The sequence below is a fragment of the Molossus molossus genome, unplaced genomic scaffold (assembly GCF_014108415.1).
Source record: "Molossus molossus isolate mMolMol1 unplaced genomic scaffold, mMolMol1.p scaffold_m16_p_2, whole genome shotgun sequence".
Lineage (NCBI taxonomy): Eukaryota > Metazoa > Chordata > Mammalia > Chiroptera > Molossidae > Molossus > Molossus molossus.
The window spans coordinates 139,046,614-139,071,627 of NW_023425355.1; the positions used below are offsets into that span (position 1 = coordinate 139,046,614).

At 38.9% G+C, this 25,014-nt stretch overlaps 1 protein-coding gene across 2 annotated transcripts in view; it reads left to right on the forward strand.

Annotated features, from left to right (window-relative positions):
* The first annotated feature begins 787 nt into the window (after positions 1–787).
* PIR (pirin) overlaps positions 788–25,014 on the forward strand; it is a 97,303-nt gene continuing 73,076 nt past the window's right edge. Inside the window, exons 1-3 of one of the 2 annotated variants that reach the window (XM_036271285.1) lie at positions 788–887; positions 2,207–2,337; positions 12,189–12,281. In XM_036271285.1, the coding sequence (XP_036127178.1) occupies positions 2,242–2,337; positions 12,189–12,281 (189 nt within the window). In that variant the 5' untranslated portion in view covers positions 788–887; positions 2,207–2,241. The remainder of the gene's footprint in view (positions 888–2,206; positions 2,338–12,188; positions 12,282–25,014) is intronic. The other variant, XM_036271286.1, reaches the window with a different exon arrangement.

A 25,014-nucleotide genomic window follows, 5' to 3' on the forward strand; every position in this document is an offset into this window, starting at 1 on the left:
TTTTATTAGTCTGGCAGTTCTGGGCCAGGTGAGGTGTGTTTGGCCACCTAGGCAGGTCAGTGTGAATCAGATAAGACTGCTATGGCTCCCAGTCTTGGTGAGGTGGCCTTCTTGTGGGACCCAGTGGAGTAGTCTTGATCCTCTGACCTGGGTGCTCTAGGAATGACCCTTGTGTGGGTTATGTGGGCACTCCTGTTGAATTTGGGTCTTGATTGCTGTTGTCCGTTTGTGGGTGGGCTCAGTCCTGGGGTTGTTAACTATGAGTCGCAACCCCTGGCTATGTAGATGGTGTGGTGCAGACTCTTATACAGGTGTTGACAGGACAAAATAAAGCAACCAGACCAAATCAAAAAGATCCCCGTCCCCAAATATCTAGGTGGAGGTAGGATTCAAACCTGGGCAGCCAAGCTCTGTGTGTTGCGTGGCAAGCGGACTCCAGTTAAAGACAGATTTCCTACGGAGTGGAGCTGAGACCCTAACCAAGATCAGAGCACCTGTCCCGCTGACACTCCTCCGAGCTCGCTCCCCCACTTCTGTGTTCAGGGGCGCACCTCTCCCAGCGCAGGGCCAAAAGGCTGCAGAGCAGCCAAAGGGCTGTAGAGCAGGCAGGGAAGAGGAGAGGGCGGAGCGAGAGCATCCACACGGTGGCGTGTCAATAGAAGTGTCGCCCCTGCCCAGGGCCCCGGAGACCCACAAACTCCTGCCTCCCGCCTCCCGCCTCCGCCTCCCGCCTCCCTGCCGCAGCCGGCGAATCGCTGAGTCACGGTGAAGAGGCTTCCCTGCACCCTTCCCGCCGCCTTCCTGCGCTCCTGCCCACTGCCCATGCCGGCTCCCACACCGTCGTACGACTCCAGCCGCTGCCGCGTGAATACCCGGGCGCTTTCAGGGTGGGTGGGTTGGGGCGAGAGAGGGGCGCCGGGCATCAGGGAGCTGCATCCAGCTTTCCTCATCCCGCTTCAGACCCTTAGGGGTCTCCGAGGGAGTTGATTAGAGATGTTTAGTAGTCCTTTACAATTTGGTCAAAGTGGTAGCCGCTTTTCTTTCTGAATTGTAAGAGCCTGGAAGGACCCAGAAATAGTTCAGATGGAATTGCTTGTTTGTAGGTGATGACTGTTCTGTACGGCTTTGAAGCTTGAGTTTATTTTCTGTGCTCCACAGCCCAGCACCCAATAAATATTGATTTCCTGCTCCTCTTAGAGTGAGCCTTGACTGACAGGGGAGGGCATTGACAGGCAGAGTGCTTTGAATAATAGCAGTTGACTTTAGAGCGCTGACTGCACTCCATTGAGGTAGGCAGTCTTATTACCCCTGTTTTACAGATGGAAAAACTGAGGAAGAGAGAGGTTTAGCAATTGGCCTCAGGTCACACAGCTGGTACTTGGGGAAAATTGGGATGCACATCCAGGCTGTTTGGCTCCAGGATTTGTATGTCTTGTTAAAGCATCTGTTGGTTTGGGTAGGAATCTTTGAGGGAATGGATTATATTTATCTTGAAGAACAGCTTTAGGGATTGGGGTTACTGTCTGCAAGCATTTGAAGAGGAAAAGGAACTGATTTTATACTTATTCTGTACTTGGTCCTGAAATCCAGGATGCATTGTCAAGAGCACCTCCTCCAGGAGTTTCCTGTGCTCTTGAAGATTTCATGAGAAAGTGCAAAGATTTCTTGCCAGAAAAGTTGCTCCTGAACTTCAGGGATAGATGGATATTTGAATTTCATGACCCTGAAAGATCCCTTTCAATGCCATGATCTTCAGCATTCTGGAGAGAGTCACAGACTTCTTGTTTTTTTCTCTGTTTTCCCTATGTTACTGTGCAAAGCTCTCTCAGCCTCACTGGTAGCACCTGCCTCATGGGGCAGTGTGTGTGTGTGGGGGGGGGGGCAGGCTGAGAGATTTCAATGAGGTAAAGCAGATAAACTGCCCATATTGCTAAACCTTGTAGAAGAGTGGCTGTAGGATCACATGAGATAACAATTGTAAATAATTAGTGGCTGGGAACCACGTACTCAAACACATTCACCATCATGACTGCTGTTTAAATCACCTAACCCACTCCGTGTACATAGTAAGCAATCAATAAATTGTAACTGTTAGTATTTCGGGCAAGTCTGATTTTAATATCTTTTATTTTGTAGTCCTTGGATGTAACTTAGGACTTAGTGACTTTTTTGTTTTTTCCCTTCTTTTGCCCTCTAACCTCTACAGCTCAGCATCAGAACAGTCTCTTTTTGGACTGGGACATGGCATCCTTCAAGAAAGTCACCCTCTCAGTGCTTAGCCAGGAGCAGTCGGAAGGGGTTGGAGCGAGAGTTCGCAGAAGCATTGGCAGACCTGAGGTATGTTGGTTTAGTGGTTGTTTTGTGCTGTTTTGAGGAAGGGACTGGTGGGACACTGAAGGAAAACTTGGGAATAGAGGGCCCAAGACCATCATGAGCTGCTTTGTGTGGGGCCATAGGAGCCAAGTCTAAACTTAGCATTTGTGGTCTCCTACACACTAGCTCCAGCCAAAAGGAGATTTCTGTATCGTGGATATAGAGGTCTTGAGCAGAAGGTATAGCTGAGCTTCATGAAACATCTCTGCACCTCTCTATACATCCACATCCCATCAGCCTCAGCATGCATATCAACAGGTATGCCCATCTTATGCCCACAAGGGAAAGTACCAGGGGGTAACTCTGGATCTCAATTCCAAGTTCCTAACAGAGAAAACCTGATTGGCTTGGCTTCAGTCAGGTAATCAGTCATTGCCAAGGATTTGGGTTCATAGGGAGACTTCTGGGACCCAACTCTGTGGATCTCTTGTGGTGGTGGGGGTAAGTAGGGGCTACCAGAGAAGGCAACTATAGGTTATGTAGATGTCTTTCAACATTAGAGAACTCTTTCATTTGAAAATTATGGGAGATGTGGGACTTGTGGAAAAGAAACTCTTGTATATATGCACAGAAAGGTATTAAATTATGGTTATAACCCAGGGAGGACTGTGCCCAGCACTGTACCACATTAAAAAAAACTTTTTTATTGAGGTGTAATTGATATATAACATTATATTAGTTTCAAGTGTACAACATGATACAATATTTGTATCTATATAGTGAAACAAACACCACGATAAGTCTAGTTAACATCTGTCACCATACATAGTTACAAAATTTGTTTCTCTTGTGATGAGGACTTTTAAGATATCTCTTAGCAACTTTTAAATATGAACACTGTATATTAACTATAGTCACCATACTATACATTACATCCCATGACTTATTTATAACTGGAAGCTTGTAACCCTTGATTCCCTTTACCCATTTCACTCACCCCCACCCCCTGCCTCTGGCAACCAACAATTTGTTCTCTGTATTTATGAGCTTGTTTTTTTGTTTGTTTGTTTGTTTTTAGATTCCACATATAAATGAGATCATATAGTATTTGTATTTCTCTGATTTATATCACTTAGCATAATGCCTTCAAGGTCCATTCATGTTGTCATAAATGGCAAAATTTTTTATGGCTGAATAATATTCCATTGCATATACATACCACATCTTCCTTGTCCATTCATCTGTGGACAGACACTTAGGTTGTTTTCATGTCTTGGCTATTGTAAATGATGCTGCAATGAACATGGGAGTGTAGATATCTTTTGGAGTTAGGGTTTTCACTTGAATAAATACTTAGAAGTGGGATTGCTGGATTCTACGGTAGTTGTTTTTTAATTTTTAATTTTTTGAGAAATCTCCATACTGTTTTCCTTAGTGGCTGCACCAATTGACATTTCCACCAACAGTGTATGTCCTTGCTAACATTTATTTCTTATCTTTTTTTATAGTAGCCATTCTAATAGGTGTGAGGAAATATGTCATTGTGGTTTTGATTTGCCTTTTCCTGATGAATAGTGAAATGCAAATAAAGGAAGAAGTATACTAGAAATGGATTCATTTTGAAGTGTTTGTCTCTCTTAAAATCTGCTCTGATATTCTCATACTCTGTCTGTCATTAGCTTCCTCTTTAACTATGAATATCTTTTGAGGTCCATCAACATTATTTCAGAAAGATAGATGCAAACAGGATTATTCTAAGGGCTAAATGCACAATGGATGTTGAGAGATGCAGATGGATGTGGTGTCATATTCAACTAAGCCGCATCACCAATAGAACAGGTATAAAAAATTTGGACACCCATCAGTAAACCCATTATTGTTTGTTGAGGGGAGCTAATACTCTAATTACTCCATCTGTCAGGAACACATCTGCTGAGGGTTTCTACATATTTTTTTTAAATTATGAATCCCTTTCGGTGGTCTGATGGAAACTGTCAACTCCTTCTTAGAATAATTTTTTTTAAAGTATAAAATAAAATACACAGGATTACAAAAGAAAACTTCTTATTAACATATGGTTAACAAAATATTACAAAATACATTTGTAATCTAATAGTTTCACATTAAACAACAAGACTTGACCGTAGTTCTAACTACCTAATTTCAAAGTTGTGAGGAGCATGAAAAATAGTTCAGTATATCTGCAACAACTGTAATGTGATATGAAAATGGCTTTGATTTGTATTGGTGATAAAGTCACAGATACTGGTAATTTACTGTGGTTCTTTTACTACATTCATAATTAAAGGAAGTGTCAAATTTTAATCTGGAGATGGGTGATGATAACTGTTATGCACCCATATCAATGTGTTTAATGGCACATTGATAATTAAAAATGGTTAAAATGGTAAATTTATGTTGTGTATATTTTACTACAAAAATAATAATAATAATAAAAAAAAAAACAGAAGAAAAAATTTCAGCTAGAGGTTAGTGAAAATAAAGATGTAATTTTTTTCCAGCCAAGTTCATAGCCACTCTGAATTCTACTCTTGGTGCCCAGTTAAGACACCCTGGCTGACAACCTATGCTTTAAAGACCCTGACATTCTACATATAATAAAATATTTTACATCATGGTGATTACATAGAATATACATTTTTGTATCCTTATTTTTTTATTTAATATGGTAGCATAAGCACTTCCTATGCTATTGTAAATTTTTCATAAACATCATTTCAATAGCTATGACATATTTCAGTATATGGGCATACCATTATTTTTTTACTCATGGCCCTATTTTTGGCCATTTAGATTGTTATCATGTTTTTAGCACTCTACACACTATGAACTTGCTAGGAAGTTAGACCTCTAATCCTCCAATCAGCAGAGAAGGAAAGCATCTAACTAACTTCAAGGCAATTACTTTTCAAACTTTTTGCACCAAGGATTTGTCACTGAAGGTACATCTCATAAACTTTGGACCCCATTCTATTTTAGCATAGAATTTACAACAGTGTTTAGCATCAGTGGCCCTAAATGACTTCTTTCCTATGACTGCAGCTGTGGAGGTATGGGAATTCACAGTGCCCTCACTGAACCTTACAGTGATGAATGGTCAAGAAGAGATGGACTGGGGGCTGGCTCATACTTTTCATTACAATTATGTGTGAGCTGTGCCAGCCAGGTTGGAATTTGAAGGATTACATAGCATGATGTTAGTGGGTGATTTGTCTGTGCTCCCAACAGAAGGGAAACCCACTACTTATCAGCATTTGCCTCCGTGCCCCACTCCTCCTTCCACCAGACACTCCTTGGTGGACTGTGATTTCCCTGGGACCACTCATATTTCTTTTTATTTATTACAAAGAATTTCAAATATACAAAAATAGAGAAAATAGTATACTGAATCTCCATGTACCCAGTGTCCACAGCGATCAATTCATGGGAACTTTTATTTCATCTATATTCCCATCCATTTCTTCCCTCAGAGTATTTTGAAGTAAATCATTTCATTTATATTTCAGTTTGTGTCTCTAAAAGATTAGAACTTTAAAAAATATAATTAAAATTCAATTACTTTACACTTAAAAATTATGGGTTCCTTAATATCATCAAATAACTTTGGTTTCGATTGATACAGCCCTTGTAGGTGGCACTCGCCATTATCACGGTCTGTGGATAGTGAGTCAAAGTAGAGGGGTATAGAGTTACAGCTGAAGTTCATTCCACGATGTATCTAGATCTCAGTCTGGACCAGGTGCTAGCAGTTTCCTTCTGCCTTCTTATCATTACCCTCAGGCCCCAGTCTAGAGGGTGAGTAGGCCCAGGAGGTAGGCTGAGCTGTTGGAGCTGTCTTTGAAAGACCTCTCCCTTCTGCTGGTGCCTATCCTCTTGATATAGGCTGGCCTTTTGTGGGGTATTGGGAGAGTGAGGTCTTACCTGATTCTAGGCTGCTGCCACAGGCATTATTGCCCTTTTATCAGTTAGAACGAGGTCTGACTATGCATAACAGAAAGCATTTTCCAAAACCAATGGTTTACTTATGTAAGGATTTGGGTTTTTCTTTTGAAAACCCAAAAGTACACAGTATTTGGTGGGCTTGGAAGCTCCACACTTACCAGAGACCCACACTCATTCTATCTTAGTTTATCATTCTTAGTACATTTGTAGTACATCACCTTATGGCCCAAGAGAGCTGCGGGGGCAATAGCCACCATTTGCCCTTGGATACCAAAAGGAGGAAGAAAGGAAAGGCAAAAGGATACCTTCCAGCTGTCCATTCTCCTTTTATAAAGGATTTCCCTAAAAGTCCCACTCAACAACTTCTACATACCTCTCTTTAGTAAGATTCAGTGATTCTGTCATACAACCACACCTAGTTGCAAGGGAATCTAGGGACCTACCACAGTACCACTTAGGATGTTTGTGGAGTATTTTCTATGTACTCAGAATTATTCTAGTTTCAATGGAGCATCATAAAAAAACCAGAGTCGGTTCTATCCCCAAGGAACCAACATTCCTGATAGCTACTTCCGGTGCTTCCTGACTTAAAAATGCCAGGCTGCTGGAGCTTTATTATGGGAGTGCCATAGACTTGAGGTGTGGTGGCCACAGGTTTTGACTTGTCTTCTCAAGAGATCAAAACAAATAGCTTGGAAGCTAACCTCAATGTGGCAGCTAAAGGATTTTGAACTGTTTGAAGGAAAAGAAATTCCCTTATGATTCAAAAACTTTGAAAGATCCTCAATTTAATATGTAGAGAGAGAAAGATGTGGATAAGCTGGCAACCATTCTGATTTTAGGAAATCAGAATTTTCATGCAAATCACATCTTGTCTATAGATAACACGTTTCTTTAATAATGTTGAATACTTGCCAGATGTTTAGCGAATATTAGGAACTTTGATGAGGGCTAATACTTAGCCTGCAAATAATACTTTAGTATAATAGTCTAATGTAAGATAATCTTGCTTGATGGAGGAAGAGTGCTTCTTACACTTGTCCTCCATTCCTTGGCCAGTTTAAACAGTTCATCCCTCTGACTCTTTCCTAAACCAGACCCCTGGCTTCTGCAGTCTTTTCCTTGTACTGGCTTCCTTCATGTGTGTATCCATATATCATGGATTGGTTAACAAAATGATTGAACATGTGATCAACATATGGCAAATAATGAATAACTGCTGTTCTGTGGGTGATGGATAGTGATGAAGGTAGGATTGGAAAGAGGAAACCTCTTTTCACAGTTTATTTAACAGCAGGACATATTTGCTCATATGAAACTAAGAAGCAATAAATATTTCTTTTCCTTACCCATAGTTTAATACCATAGAACCACAACAATGTCAAACTAAAAAGCCATCTTAAAGCTCTAAATCCTTTGTTTTGCACCTGAGAAGTGTGCTCAGAGATTTATAGAACCAGTGTGATATGTCAGATACCATCCATCTCTGTAGAACCTACAGCACTTCAGGCACTGGACCAGCTACTCTACTTTCATTGTTTCCAATCCTTCAAGGTATACATTACCCTGAGAAGTAAAAAAAAAGAAAGAAAGAAAGAAGAAAATATATATATATATATATATATATATATATATATATATATATAGAATAAGGTATGAGAATTTTTAACCTCTTCTCCTGCGACCCCAGTCCCATTTCTGAGCTTTCATTGAGGTGATATGGAGTTACAAGTGACAGGGTGAAATTGAAAGGATCCAAGATCTGATTTTCACTGGAAAGGGCAGGGTTTCCCATAGAAGAGAAAAGAGTAGATTCAGGTGAGAGGGGAGGAGAAGAACAGGAAAGAGCTGTCTCTAGAGGGTTTGAGGAGATTTGAAGAGGGGACAGGTATATATTGGAGACGTGTAAGGGAAATTTTAAACATACCTTTATTTTTTTTTATCCTCACCCGAGGACGTTTTTTGCATTTATCTTCAGATAGAGTGGGAGGAGGAGGGGAGGGAGAGAGAGAGAGAAACATTGATGTGAGAGAGACACATCGACTGGTTGCCACCCACACGACCCCAACCAGGGCCGGGGACAAACTGCAACCAAGGTGCATGCCCTTAGCGGGAACCAAAGCTGGGGCTCTCCGGTCCACAGGCCGATGCTCTAACCGCTGAGCCGAACCAGCCAGGGCTTAAACGTATCTTAAAGTTGAAGACGCCCTTTGGTATTTTTGAAAGATATCAATAAATATTTTGTTTTTTATTTACTTTTTAATATTGGACTGGATGAAACACTGGGCTGAGATGGGCTACAAAAAGATGGACTTACCCAGCTTTATATAGGTCACAGTCCACATTTTAAAGAGATTAAAACTTAGTTAGGTGAAAAAACTCACAGTAGATTGTTGCATTTGTGTGTGTGTGTGTTCAATATATATATTTTATATACATACACACACATGTGTGCACCTGCTTGTGTGTTTCCATAGACAGTGAAAACAAGAGTAAAAACCAGAGACAGAGATCTAGAAAATGTTTGGTACTTTCATTTGTAGAAATATGATAGAGTAGATACCCTGAAATAATAAATAGATAAATAAATAAACAAATGAACTAGCCGAATAAGTCAGAGAAAGATAAATACCATATGATTTCACTTATATGTAGAATCTAAAGAACAGTATCAAGGTAACTTTTCAGTTTATTTGAACAAACAGAACTGAAACAGACACATAGACACAGAGCACAAATTGATGGTTGCCAGAGGGAAGGGGATTGGGGTCTGGATGAAAAGGGTGAAGGGATTGAGATGCACAGATTGATAGTTACAGAATAGTCATGGGGATGTAAAGTACAACATAGGGAATATAGTCAATAATATTCTAATAACTATGTATGGTACCAGGTGGGTACTGGAAATATCAGGTGAACACTTTGTAAAGTATATGATTGTCTAACCACTATGCTGTGCACCTGAAACTAATAGAAATTAATATTGAATGTAAACTGTAATTGAACAATTAAATTAAAAATAATAATTAGCTGAGCTGATAGGAAGTTAGACAAATTCATAGAGTCCAAAAATCAATGAGGAAGAAAGAAGAAACTGAAAATCTGAACGGTTTTGTAGCCATTAAGGTAATTGAATCAGTATTTTTATTTTTTTTTTTGGTACGTGCCCCTAGCGGGAACTGAACCCAGGACTCTCTGGTCCGCAGGCCGATGCTCCAACTGCTGAGCCAAGCCGGCCAGGGCTGAATCAGTATTTTTATAAAAGTTTATCACAAAGACAACAAGTCTGGATTATTTTACAGACAAATTTTACCAAATATTTAAGGTACAGATAATTCTAATAATGTACAAACTATCAGGAGATGAAGCTCCAGGGAGTCCTCAAATCACTTTATGAAGCAACATTGCCTTGATATCAAGACCAGACAAGGTACAGCATGTGAAGGATAATTGCATCACATTTATAAATATTTTTGCAAGAATCATAAGCAAAGTATTAATCAACCAAATACAGCAATAAATAAAAACATAATATATCATGACGAAGTTTGGATTATATGAAGAAAACAAATTTGGTTTAATGTAAAAAAATCTCTGTAATTTACCAACATTGACAGATTAAAGGAGAAAAAACATTTCAATCAGTGCACTAAAAGTATTCAATAAAATTCAACATCTATTTATTCTAAAAAAAAATTAGTAAACTAGAAATAGAAGGGAAAGTCCTTACCATTATGAAGAAAATCTACAGAAAACCCACATTAAACCACCTGGTTACCAGTGAAACTTTAAAAAAACAATTTCTGTAAAATCAGGGACAAGACAAGGATGTCTGTTCCCATCATTTCTATTCAGCATTATTGTGAAGACTTGCAAAAAGACAAGAAAAAGAAATAGAAAGTATAAAGAATTAAAACGAGGGGGAAAAGTTATTTGCTGATGGATATTAATTGGAATATTCACGCCCTGTAATGCAGCAATTTTCAACCATTTTTGTCTCATGGCACATATAAACTAATTATTAAAATTCTTTGGCACATCAAAATTATATTTTTTGCTGATCTGACAAGATTCATTCACACCAGATGGCTATTGTGTTGGCTGTTGTCATTTAAAAAAATTTTATTTGACAACCTAAGGAAAATGAGGTCAGTGCCCCTGACTAAATAGTTAGGTATCACAGGTTTTAAAATTTTTTCAGCACAGGGGTTGAAAATCACTACTGTAATAGGATTATACCCTCACACCCACTTTTTGTTTCATTAGCCCAAGTCCCATAGGGAGGGTTTAAGGTCCCTCCTCCCTGACTTTGGCTTTGGCATGTTACATGCTATGACCAACAGGATGTGTTAATGTGATCGTGCACAACTGGCTCGGCTCATGTTTGCTCTTGACCTTGGCTATCAGAAAAGCATGTTCTAGATAGTGGCCAGCTTGGGACCCAGAATGAGAAGACATGTAGAGGCCAGCCAAACTTAGCAGCCTGCCACAGCTTTTATGCAATCAAAAAAATTGTAAGCTATTGGGCAAAAGCTTATTGATAAATAAACTGGTGCCGTGAATGTTTGCAAAGAAAACCCAAAAGAAACTGTAGATGAATTACTAAAATTAATAAGAGCTTAGAAATGTTCAAAATTGCCTTTCTATCCACATTTCTAATCCCCAGCAGAAAATTGTTTAAGAAAATAATTTAAAAATGCTATTTCTACCTTTCAAAATTATGTTATTTTTGAAGAAAATAACAAATTTTATTGAAAGACATTTTCAAAGACCTAAATAAATGGAGATAACTCAATATTATATGAATGTCTAGTCTTCCCAAATTGGTTCATTTGGGGAAAAAAAGAACAATTCCAATCTGTTTCTACCTCTCATTTGAGCTTGAGATTGATCTTCAGTTGCCTTCTAGCTTTTGCACAATATACTTGATATTAAATATTCAAAGTTCCGTTTATACAGGTAACATTTATGTAGATATCTCAGAATCAATGTGAACTAAAACAAAGTCACCATAGCTGCTTCTGCTATATTCCTTGTGCTTCTGGATGTCCCTGCTATCCTCCCAGGCACCATATAGAAGTTTGGGAGTCATTTAATGCTCTATTTCCCCTTCTTCTTCACCACTGCCATTGCCTTAGGCCTGGCCTTTGTCCAGACTATTGAAGTGACTTTCTAAATACTCTTTGTCTCCTTTCTCTTCCTTTTCCAAACTATCTTCCACCTGTGTGCTAGAGTGGTCTTTCTAAATATGATCGTCTCAACCTCTGATTAAAATCCATCCCCTTCAAGATAAAACCCAAACTTCTTTAAGGTTTGACCTGTCTCCTGGGCCCCTCTCTCATCATAATTCCATGTGCAACTTTTGCCCCAATAGAGCAGTTTCCTTGCAGTTCTTCAAGGTTGCTAAGCTGTATCTGCTTTTTCTCTTGGGACAGTCTTCCTTATCCTCCTTCTACTTAACTGCTAGAAACATGTACCTCAAGACCCAGTTTAAGTCACACCTTCCCTGATCCACCCAATTCTCATGTGTAAGTGTCTTCCTCCAGAGTGTTTATCACAATGCAATCATTGACTTTTTAGTCTGTTCCCTCATGAGATTATAAATCTGTTTAGGATATAGACTGTATCTTGTTTCTGCTTGACTATTTAGATCTTAGCTGATTATGAAATGTTTGTCCACTGTTTACACTTTTCATAAAATGTTAACTCTAACTTAATCAGTGAATCAGTGTGTGTGTGTGTGTGTGTGTGTGTGTGTGTGTGTGAGGAGTTCTTTCCTGAAAGCAATTTTTATTTCAAAATGTTGCTCATTGGCTATGTAGTTTTAAATGAATTCCACTAGATCTGTTCATGAATATAGTCCCTAGTAGTAAAAGGCATGCCTAATATGCTGAATTTTATTTTTATTTCAGTTAAAAAATCTGGATCCATTTTTACTGTTTGATGAGTTTAAAGGTGGTAGACCAGGTGGATTTCCTGATCACCCACATCGAGGTTTTGAAACAGTAAGTAAAATAATTTGACTGCAAAAGTGTGTATTTTAAAACTTGCCTTTGTTTTGAAATTTACTAATCATTTGTAATGGAAAATTCAATTTTAGAAGTAATGAGTAATAGGAAAAAATAATTTCTAAGTTCCTGGCCTACTAGAGAATTGTAATATCTATTTTACATGAAGCATACTCAAATGGAAATATTTACTGTTTTGAATATTCTTTGAATTTGTGTCACTGGAGACATTCCTATTTGAGCAGTTAATTAAGAGGAAAAATTAACCTCTTAAAATATTTATATAATTAAAATATATTAGACATAGAAGAAAAATTCAAGATGTGATTAAAATAATTTTATATCAAAAACGTGTTTCTCTTCAAGAGTATTCAGAAATGTTTAACCTCATGCAATATAATATTTTAAACCCAAAAGACAGTCCAAGAACACTATGAGTATTTAAACTCAGTTCTAGGGAATTTTATATAATCAAGGACAGGGGGTGAAATAGAACATAACCTAAGAATTAGAATTTTAAGGACATACATATACATTTACAAATTTAACTGTAAGATTTATAGAGATTCTGCTGCACATTTGTTTTTAGTTTTAGATACAGAAATAAAAATATATAACATAATATTGTGGTACTTTCAAAGATTCCTATTCCCCACACATACATACACTCTGGGAAAATACAGGGATAGTTAATTCATAGTTACAAAGTTTAGCCATCTGCTCCCTGAGAAAAACCTGTAATTTTGGGAAACACACCAGGGCTTGTTAAAGATTTAGTGTGTCAAGCCAATTGTTGACTGAGTAAATATTTATTCAGGCATTGGTGTTGAGCGATCTTTTGTATGTTAGGGTGTATGTGTTTTTATATTGGGGAGTTTGGGGAGAAGGCAGAGGGAGGGAGGCTAACAAAGAAAGAGGCTGACCCCTGCTTGCCTCCAGTATGCAGTCCAGTTAAGGAGGCAAAAGATGGACAGGTAAACAGTTCATTGCAGAGTAAAGGTGGAATGAACCAAGAAGCTTCTGGAAATAGTACGAATGATCAAAGTAGTCAGGTCTCCCTTTGTCATTTAGCTTTCCAGTTATCTTCTCGTTCCTTTCACCTACCCTATACTTGTGCTGAGTTCTGACCCAGTTCCAAATCTGACCCAGTTCCCACTGTGCTCTTCTGCTACCGGTATGAAGACATTCTCACCACTCCATCTCACAGCTCCAGTTACCATTTTGCTAATCTTTCATGTTCTTTTCAAGTATCACTTTCTCCATCAAGTTTTCCAGACAATCCCAAGAGAATGCACTTGCTTCATTTGGTCCCGTTAGCATTCTATTTTTACCAGGCTCACACACATTGGAACATTAAACCTCTATGGTGGCCTCAATCATATCCTGTCTGTCTTGAATTGAAGCTAGGAATTGCCTCAATTGCCATCTCCCTTGGCCACGCCCAAGAGGCTGTCAGTTGCTTCATTTGAGGTAATCCTACACATCTCCATGTTTTCCAGTTGGAGATACTCTGTAACTACTGGATGAATTTATTTAATTGAATAATAAGAAGAGATGGCTTTTCCTGAAGATAATGAATATATAAAAGGAATGAGAAAACATATTGCTTTATTTTCTGTTATGGAAAGAGGGACTGTTATAAATTATAAGGTACTCAGCTTTAAACTACTCTGAGGGAGTTCAGCTGTAGAATACTGGTATTTGACCCTTTTCTCTTGAGTAAGAATCTTCCTTAAAACTATATTCATAATTGTAGTCAATCCTCATTATTTTGTGGATTTGTATTTGTGAATCATTTTCTTGTTAAATGTATTTGTAATCTCAAAATCAATACTTCTGATTCATGGGCGTGCACAGACCTGCCCAATGTGCACATTCCCAGCTGAGGATGACAAGGAAATGCTCTGCCTCCTGTTACAGCTCTCATGCTGTAAACAAGTGTCCTCCTTGAGGCCTAGTTAGTGTCACACTTTTCACATTTTAGTGCTTTCTGTTAGGGATTTCACTGTTTAAAATGGCCCCCAACTGAAGTACTGTCTGGTGTCCCTAAGTACAAAAAAACTGATGTGCCTTATAGAGAAAATACGTGTGTTAGATAAGTTTCTTTCAGGCATGAGTTACAGTGCTGTTGACTTCGAGTTCAATGTAAATTAATCAACAAAATGTGTTGAATAAGGTGTCTTTAAACAGAAACAAATATAAAACAAGGTTATGTATCAGTCAGTTGATAAAAGTGTGGCCAGAAGCTTGCAGGATCGTGACCCTGTATTTCTCCAGAAGCAGTGGTTCAGTTTTTTCTAATTCAGTAATCATGACACCTTTATAGAACATAGCTACTTCGAGTAACTAGAATCAACTGTATCATTTTCCCCCAGGAGTGTAAGTAAGCCAAGGAGTCAGATCTGTGTTAATGTGAACTTTAAAAGTGTACAATTTAAAACCAGGTCCACTTGTAGGCTGGCATCACCTCCTTTGTGGTGAGCAAAGGAGCATCCTCGAAAGGAGTTACACATGTTTCTGTCTTTCCACAATACCAAGTTTATTAGGGGAGACCTCCCCAATAAGCCAGTAGAGTCACATGTAGGTTACACACAGAGAGGGGAAGCATATGCGATAGAAGCGAGCAGAGTGAGTGTCCAGAGCAAAGTCCCAGTCACTGCCAGCGTGTGCAGGTGGAGAGGTGGGCATGGGTCTCAGGCTAGGCGGCTACAGTGGCAGCATGCATCTGGTGAAGTGGAGTTCCAGCAGGGCTCCAACTGTGACCAAGCTTGAGCATTGGGTGATCAGAACGCTGAGTTCTTAGAGCCCACCAGGGGTGGAGGTCCCATTCATATCAGTGTTCAGATGGAGTCCTTATCCAAGTGTCCAGACCTGTGGTTTTGGGTGTTCCATACCCTCCTAAGGTTTGTTCCCATTATACAGAATTTCCTCGGTCTTGACACAGCACTTGACATAACTGTCATGGCTGACTGTCTCCATATTAGATTATCAGAGGGGTCCAAAAAGTCTGCCCTGCTCTTTCCCTGTACATCCCTGGAACATTTTCTACAGGCTTGTTATAAATTTTGAAAATGCTAATTAGTATAAAGAACAAAATTAGAATTACGTTTTAAATTATCTTACCATCCAGAAATAGATATTGTTTTTGTTTTGATGTATTTTTTTCCCGGGGCATTTTTTTCTGGTATCATGCTGTATATATTTATTGTCTTTTTAAAAAATATACATTTTATTAATTTTTTAGAGAGAGGGGAACAAAGAGGGAGAGAGAGAGATAAACATCGATGAGAGAAAAACATTGATTGGCTGCCTCCTGCCCACCCTTTACTGGGGATCAAGCCTGCAGCCTGGGCATGTGTCCTGACCAGAAATCAAACCAGCGACAACCTCTTGGTTCATGGGTTGATGCCCAACCACTGAGCCACACTGGCTGGGCATGTTTTGTGTCTTTTTAAACTTTAACATTGTAGTCTTAGCATTTTCCCAATATTCTTCAAAAAACTAATCTTTCTGGCTTCATTAAACATCTGCCATGAAGGTTGTTACCAATTGACATTGCTTCAGCAATGTATGAGGGTACCTGTTTTCCCTCAGCATCACCAGCGCAATCTATGTACCCAACTTCTCTTTATCTTTGCTGTTTTGACAAGTGAAAAATAATGCCTCATTATAGTTTTAGTTTGCATTTCTTTTATCTCAGAGAGGTTGATTAACTTTTCATTTGTAAACATTTGTTCACCATACATATTTATATCCTGGCCCTATTTTTTCAGTTGGGCTGCTGGTATTATTATTATATAGAAGTTCTTTTTTATTAAGGAAATTAGGCCCTTTTCAGTGATAGGAGTTGCAATAATGTTAGGAGGGATTAGGCTTGTTTTGCATATCCCCAAAGGTAAACTTTTGGATATAAAGCATAGAATCAAACCAAAAGAAGGAAGAACTTTATAACAATTCATTATACAGAAATAAAACAGCCTTCCTGAGTTGAAGTGATTTTCTTATTTCTGGGGAAACAGAAACATGCACGGAATGTTAACATAATGGGTGTTACCAGAATCAGTGTTCCTCAAAATGGTTGTGTACTAGATGAGTCAGTGCTGTGCTGGAATAAAAAATATTAGAGCTGACAATTTTTCAAAATAAAAATGAAATTACGCTGTAGTAACACATGAATATAAATAAATAAATATACATATTTTGAGTGCATGCTCACATTTTTGAACTAATAGTGATACACAACCAAAGAAATGTGGAGAATATTATTCTAAAAAATTCTTATGACCTCAAGTGTGATTGATATACCCTCAGTGGTCTCATCTGGAGCCCCAGGCTCCTCGTGAGATCTGTTGAATCAGAATCTGCATTTTAATAACATTCTTGAGTGATTGATGTGCACATTAACATTTGAGAAGTGCTTCCCTAGATGACCTTGCAAACCAGAAAAATTATAATTCTATGAGATAAGAGTGAGAACCTGATTTTACCTAATTAATGGGTAATCGTTTTTTAAAAACTTAGCTCTTTGGTTTGACTAACTGTATATTTTCTGTTAAAAACTTGCTTGAAAATTGAGGAAGAATGAATGCCCTGGAGAAGGAGGCACAGCTAGTGGTCACAAGACAAAAGGGAAAACTTGTTCAGTATTTCCTGCCAGAAGTTTGGACTCTGGGGAGCATTGTTTTCCAAAGACCTGAGTGGTAAAGGGTGGAATAATTTTGCAGTGATTTATTTCTCGTCAGGCCTGATATTATTTTTCCTGATATCTTGATTTGGTTAGGGCAGCTGTAAATGATCAGAAACAAAGAACGATCTGAAAACTGGGCAACACTCTCCCCTTTTTAATCCATGCCCTGCCAAGGTTTAATTTAACTTGAAAAGCCAGTAAAATTTACGCACTGGTTAACTGTTCACCTACTCCGAGAAGAAACGTATTTAATGCCCCTTAAGATCTTCCTTTAAATCAGCAGTTCTCAACCTCTGGGTCACAACCCCTTTGGGGCTGGACCCACCCTTTCGCAGGGGTTGCCTAAGACATAACAGTAGCAAAATTATAGTTATGAAGTAGCAATGAAAATAATTTTATGGTTGGGGGTCAGCACAACATGAAGAACTATATTAAAGGGTTGCCGCATTAGGAAGGTTGAGAACCATTGCTTTAAATTACAGCCTTGAGACTTCACAGATTTTAGAACTGAACATCCCATGTCCCTTGGACCCCCTCAGTCCTGGGGAAACCAGCGTGGTTGGTCACTCCGGCCTAGTTAAATTTAAGAACTGGTAGGCATAAACTGTCATGCCTGCTTCTCAGGGACATTTTAGGATGGTTTTATCCATTATGTTCTTAGTTGGGCTTACACATGTTTTAAAAGTTCTTTCGCTACAAGCCTCGGCAGGTTCTTTGATCAGGAGAATACACCTTCCTGTTTCCAAGCCACACTAGCATTCCCTGGCTGGCAGCCAGCAGCATTTGCAGGCAATGCCTGAACAATATCCTGGACAGGAAGGGAAGGGTCCTGGTGATTCACACGAAAACTCACACTGGATTCAAACCTCCTGTCTCCCACACAGCCTGCTTTTTCTAGCTTGCTGTGCATTTTCAAAACCTAATCATACCGTTATTGAATCAAGGCTGGGAGGCGGGGAGCATGATTAAATTAAACTCCTATTTTGGGGGGGAATACGCTAGGAAAACTAGGAGACAAGGATACTTTCTCATTGTTGTAAAGGCTCAATTGGTCAACGAATATCTTATATCTAACACTGAGATATTAAACATAATTCTGTTAACTTGAGGGAAAAAGACAAGAATATCCACCAGCACCACTACAATTTAATATGGTTCTGGGAGCGTTGAAGCTATTAATAAGAGTTATAGCAATTGGAGAAGACAAAAGATTTATTTGTAGGTAATATGCTAATAAAAGAACACCCCCCAACAGTTGCATCCAACTTTGGGCGGCAATGTGATTGGACCAAGGGCACAGGACTTGTCCTGAAGTTGCAGTTACAATGCTCGCACATGGATTTTAGCTTATATATTTATTTGGCATGATTGAGGGGTGAAGCTAACAGATTATAGGAAAGAAGTTAAAGTCACCCTCACCTCTAAGACATCCCTTGGCACCAACATACTAAGAATATAAACCAAAACCTAGATCTAAAATATGCAAAAATCACCCACTTTCCTGAATAAAAGCAACAACGTGATATAATGGGAACATCCCATTCAAAATGGCATTAAGATCACCATATAATCCCAGAGGGAAAGTTATTCCCCTTGAACCCAGTAGTCCTACTTCCAGGAATCTAATAATTATCTGGAAAAAAAATTCAACATAAGAACAAAGGCTTATTATGCAAAGATTTATTTCAGAGTAATTTTACAAAGTTGACAAAGAAGGAACAAAGTAAGTATCCAAAATAATAGGAGAATTAGTACATATCTGGAAACTACATAGAAGGAAATTATCTATCTGGAAGATGGAATATTATGCAGGGCTATTTATAAAAGAAACATTGTAAATAATTTACTCTTTAATCATGGACTATTTGAATCAAGGTTTCTCAACCCTGGCACTTACAACATTTTGAGTGGATACTTCTTTGTTCTGAGGGTCTGTCCTAAGATGTTTAGCAGTATCCCTGGCCTCTACCCACTAGATGCCAGAAGCACCCCCTTCCTCCCGTTGTGACAACCACGAATGTCTCCAGACATTGCCAAATGTCTATTGCAGGGCAGGAGACCACCAAATTGCTCCAGTTGAGAACTAGTGGTTTAATATATGTGTCCATGCAAGGGGATACAGCCTGGCTGGTGTGGCTCAGTGGACTGAGCATCGCCCCATGGACTGAGACATCCTGGTTTGATTCCTGGTCAGGGCACATGCAGGAGGCAGCTGATTGATGTTTCTCACTCACTTCGATGTTTCCATCTCTCCTTTCCCCCTTCTCTAAAAAATCAATTAAAAAACCGAAAAAAAGGTATACAGCCATAAGTAAAAATTTCATAGCTTGCTGTCTCCTAATATAGAACCAATCTTCATGACAGTTGGAAAGTGACAGAGGCAAGTTACAGAACTGGCAGTGTAGGATTTGTTTAAGAAGCAAATAGAAAGGCATGAAAAGACTATTTTTAAAAGTGGCTTATTATCAGTTTTATTGTGGGGATGATGGACTAGTTTAGTGAATGATTACTTCCACAGACTACATTCATGCAAAGAAAATAAAATTACAAAATTCATGTTTCAATGCCAAAAGAAGATGGTGCTTAGAGTAAAAACAAATAAACACATTATGACAGATACAAATATATATTCATAAAGCTTTTAAAAATTTATTGGATTTTAGTATGTTCATAAGATTGTACAAGTATCACCTGATTCAAGAACATTTTCTTCTCTCCCAAAAGAAAGCTCATACCCATTAGCAGTCACTCCCCATTCCCTCTTCCCCCAGTTTCTGGCAACTACACTTTCTGTCTCTATGGATTTGCCTATTCTGAACATTTCATATAAAAGGAATCATACTATATGTAATGGCCAGACTATATGTCTGGCTTCTTTCACTGAGTATAATGTTTTTAAGGTTCATCCATGTTTCAGTTTGTACCAGTACTTCATTTCGTTCTCATAGCTGAATAGTATTATGTTGTATGGACATGCCACATTTGTTTATCCTGTTATCTATAGATGGACACTTGGGTTATTTCCACTTATGCCTTTATTCTTGGGCATGCCTAAATTATCTCTGAAAGGATACCCAAGAAACTGGTAATGTACCTCTCAGGAAAGGTTGCTGGGTGATCAGGGAGAGTGGGAAAGAGTTCATTCTCACTCTAATTCTCTTTTTCATTCTGTACCTTCAGAGTTTTGACCTATGCCTATTGGTTAATTATTTAAAAATATTTCTAAAAATATTAATATTTTCAAAATGCTCTCTTCTTATGCTATATTTGAAGATAAAAAGTATTCTCATGGTTGTAAAGCCCCTGATGCTCACCTGCTCTCCAGGAACTCTGCTGAGGCCTTCGACTTGGGTCTGCTTCCTCCACATAAAACTGACTCAGTTTGTCTATTCCAGTCAACTAGATAAGCTAATAATATATAGCATTGTGTAATGGGGAGGATTACCTAGGGGCAGCTTCCTCTAAGAAATATTTGTGGACTCCTAGAGGTTCCCATGAAATTTAAAAGAGTGCTTCAATTTATAAGCACAACTTTCTCCTGTTCCACATGTTCCCTGGCTGAATGAAAATTAAGAGAGAGAGAGAGAGAGAGAGAGAGAGAGAGAGAGAGAGAGAGAGAGAGAGAGAGAGAGTATGCGCACACAGACATGCTTGCATGTGTGCATTTAGATGTGGAGGTTGAGGACTTCTAGCTTGCAAGAAAGTTAGAAAATGATTATTAAGAAGGAACAAGATGTCCAGTTGAAGGAGTTTCATATTCTAAGGGGGAAGCTAGCACTTCTAACAGAAAGGTCTGGGAGGGTTTCAGGGAAAATTTGTCCATTTAGTAAAACCTTAAGGAGTAAGTTAACTATGACTCTCTGGACAGTTGGGGAAAAGATGGGAGGCATAGTATGGGGATAGACTAAATGGTGAGTAGTTTATTCGGACCTAAAAATTGGATGTTTGTGGGGCAGATGGGATCTAACGCTGTAGGTTGGCCCAGTACTGGAGAAGGCTTTGAAAGCAGTGCTCATTCTTTATTTATGAATGAATGGCCAGAATTTTATATCTGAAACTCCCAAGTTAATGCAATCATGTTAAATTAGAACCACCTTTAGTCTAAAAGTTCAGCTGTTAGACTGGCTTATGTCAGTGGTTCTCAACTGTTGGTGATGTTGCCCACATTTGGCAATTTCTGGAGACATTTCTGGTTAAACCAACTAGGGGATGCTACTGCCATCTAGTGAGTAGAGGCCAGGAATGCTGCTGAACATCCTACAGTGCACAGGCAGTTCCCACAGCAAAGAATTAAGCCCTGGTCTGTCAATGAGCATAGGTTACATGAGGAAATAGCAGTTTAACTGAAATATTCTTTGAAAATAGTCCACATAAATTCCCAACAAATTTTTCATTTATCCCCACCTGAAAAATTACAAACATAAGCCATTCATGTCTGAGAGACTGCATTCCTAGAGTTTTTAAGTAGACAAATTGGAGGGGCAATGTAATAAAGACTATTACCAGTCATTAAATATTCTTTGATGTCATCAAATTTAAAATAATTCTTTTTAAGTGAGACTAAAAATAAGTCTAAAATAAATTAACATAGATCATTACACAATAAAAAGCTCCTTGCAAATATTTAACACTTGTAGCAAAGCTGCTTTGAAGTTATCCATCAGTAGACTCTTAAAATGAAATATCTGACCTCACAGGATTAAACGTAAAAGACATTTGCCATGCAGTAATATTAGCTACCAGTTTTATAGGAACCTTTACATGCTTTCTGTACTCTAAGCCTCACCACCAACCCTGAAAAGTAGGAATTGTTAGCCCCTTGCTTTACAGATGAGGAAACAGAGGCTACGAGAAATGCTGACTTGTCAACCCCGCACAGCCCATATAGGGTAGGCTTGGGCTGGCCCACCTGATCACAGGCTCACACCTGACAACTCTTTCATGCTCCTATTCCTTCTGGAACAAAGTTGCTTTTCTATACATCTGATATTGTCTCAATACATTGACACAATAGCATTAGAAATGAGATTTTATAGGTGATACAGATCCCCAAACTGAGTACCTCATACTCTTGCTGTTACTCACTTACTGTGGGACTCAGTGGTTTCATGGTTCATGGCTGAGGGATCCAAATTTTCCTGCAAAGTAATGCTCTCACTTCTCTGAACTTCTGGTATAATGAGGAAATGGATTAGGTTGGTTGACTGGCTGAATATTTAAGGACAATCATTTCACTTCTTGCAGCCACAAGGAGGCCATTTGTGATCTAGTAATAACATGATTAATAAAATAGTGCTTTAATTGCTTATGACCTTTTACTACAACCTAAAAACTCTTTTTCCATCTATATACATTTTTTCCACACCCCACTCCAGCTTTCCACCAATATTCCAATCTCTTAAGGACCAGCCGGGGGCTGCCTCCTCCATGAACCACTCCCCAATTCTTCATCATCCCAATTAATTTTCTGTGTTTCCACTGGGACTAATTGTACTTCTCTTTAGTATTTACTTCTTTTATCTGCACATTTTAGTAGTGCTTCTCCTGGTAGCTCCCTGAAGATGGGGAAGCGGTGATCATTGTGTTCTTTTTGGGTGATTTTTAACTTTCCACTTACACGTCTGTGAGGATTATTTTCCTTGTGAAGGCAAAAATGAAAGAAAAGAGAAAGAGAGATTTTAACTTATTCCAAAATTTAAAGTTTATTAACAAAAGAGGGGGACAAAAAATGACAAACCCCCTTATTATAAAATGTTTTATTGCTTCTTGAAGTCCAAATTTCTGAGAACTATGGCCAAATAACATCAAATACAATGAACACACTCACTAAAAGTCTGAGAGATTAAATCCTTATAATGAACTGAATCAGGGAATAATAATAATAATGCACTGATCAAAAGGTATCAGCTGCTTAATTGAATTAATAACATTAAAATGGGATTTTAACAAAATATTAAAACAAGAAGGGACTCAACATGGTTCCCTTAACCCTCTCTATCTCTATAAGAGCCCCAAACCTGCCTGGGACCATGTGTGCAAGGGAGCATTTTCCGGCACTTCATTTTAAAGTGTCTACCTTGACAGCTTTTAACTAGAAACTATGCTGAGTGGAAAAACCTCCCTCTACACCTCAACACAGCTCATCCTTTGATGACCAGATGGAAACCAGTTACATGGACACAGGGTCTGATTGTAGAAAAACAGTGAGCACACATTGTTAGAATCAGCAGAGGGCACTCTTAAGCAAAAGTACGTCTAACCACCCACTTTTCCCCTGGGTGCAGACACAACACTTTTGTATGTGGGCAATTTGGCTAATCATAGAAGTTGGCAAACCATTCTCTTGAGGCTTCTTCAATAACAGGGGGCATGAAACAATGAATGTAAACACCGTGACTACAGATTTACAAGATGTAGGTGATATCAGTTAAGAAGCTGGCCTGATGATTACATGACGAACCATGGGGAGTCTGTCTGAAGAGATTCCCCAAAAGATTGAATCCTGAGTGGGGTTTGAACAGGAAGGGCATTCCTATCCCTGGGGTTTTAGAAGTAGCTGGAAGGTTCTGAGAGTCTACAATTCAGCTCACCTAAGTAGTTAGATTCAGGAACATGATCATCAGAACCTGATGTACACATCAAAATTTTACTCAGAGTGAAAGGAAAATTAGTAGATTTGGGAGACTTTTCGAGAATGGCAATGATAGGAAAATATAAAAGTAAAATTGCCTTTCTTTCAGTTGTTCTTTTCTGTGTAGTTAGATGTTGTTGGGCAAAACTATTCAATGTCCATGCCAAGAAAGGATCCATGGATCACCTCATCTCAGGATCCTGTGGCTGCCTGTCCCTCCATCAAATTCTTCTTTACTTCATCCAGCAAACATGAGGCCTAAGTTTCTATTTGCTTACAATAGCACATGGACTATTTCTTTGCTAAAGGTGGCTACTTTGACTAAAGCCCTCAAGTTGACAGTACTGGCTGCTCTTGCAACTCCCATCAGATCTTTCATTGAAGGCAAGCACTGAGCTCACAACACATATGTTACTGACAGGATGACAGCAACATAGGAGGGTGAAATGGTTTTATTCTGAAAAATAGAACATGTAAATTTAAGTCCTCGCTCTACTACTATTAATGGTGAACCTCAATCATACTAAGCCACATGTTTTCATTAATACATGTAGATAGTAATATATACCCAGGATCAGATGCTTTGTGAATGCTGAAATGCTATGCAAACACAAGATGCTGCTATTCATTAATTTATTCATTCATTCATTCAGCAAGTCTTCGGTGCCAGTTATATGCGGTAGACTTCAGGGAAGTAGCATTCTCTTAGGTAAGACAGACAGTAAATGAATAAGCAAATAATTATGTCATAGAGTGTCTCTTCACAAAAAGGCTAGGATTAAGAAAAAAATCAGAATAGGTTGAGTAATTTGATGGAATGGTTGGGAGCAGTCTCTCTTCGGCAGTAACATTTGAACAGAGGCCTGAATGAAGTGAGGAAGTAAACCATGAGAATATTGGGCTAAATACATTCCAGGAAGCATGAATGAGGACCTGAGGGAGGACCTATGAATGAGATCTCTGCCCCCAGATGTGTGGCAGATGTGCTCATTCTAGAACTCACTGAACACTTGTTATGTTCCAGGCACTTTGCACACATTACCTGACACTTGATGAGCTTATCTCCTCGGTCCATGTTGTTATATGAAGAAACAACGTCCAAGAAGTTAAAGGACTTTGTCCCACATCTCACACTTGGTAGATGGCAAACTTAAGGTTCCAACTAGGGCCCCAAAGCCTGGGTGGTTCCCCAAGGCAGGGCCATGCCAGCAGGGGGCAGTGTGATGGTGTCCCTGAAACATTGGTGCCTCTGCTGGGTTGTGGGAGAGAGCGTCAAGGCAGGACCAATTAGAGCTTTAAAATACTTAGATTTATCCATTAGCTGAAAACTGAAACCATACTGGTTATGTTTTATTTATTTTTTTGTTAAAACCACCTTTTGGCGCTTGTGAAGGTGTTATGTGGGGTTGGGA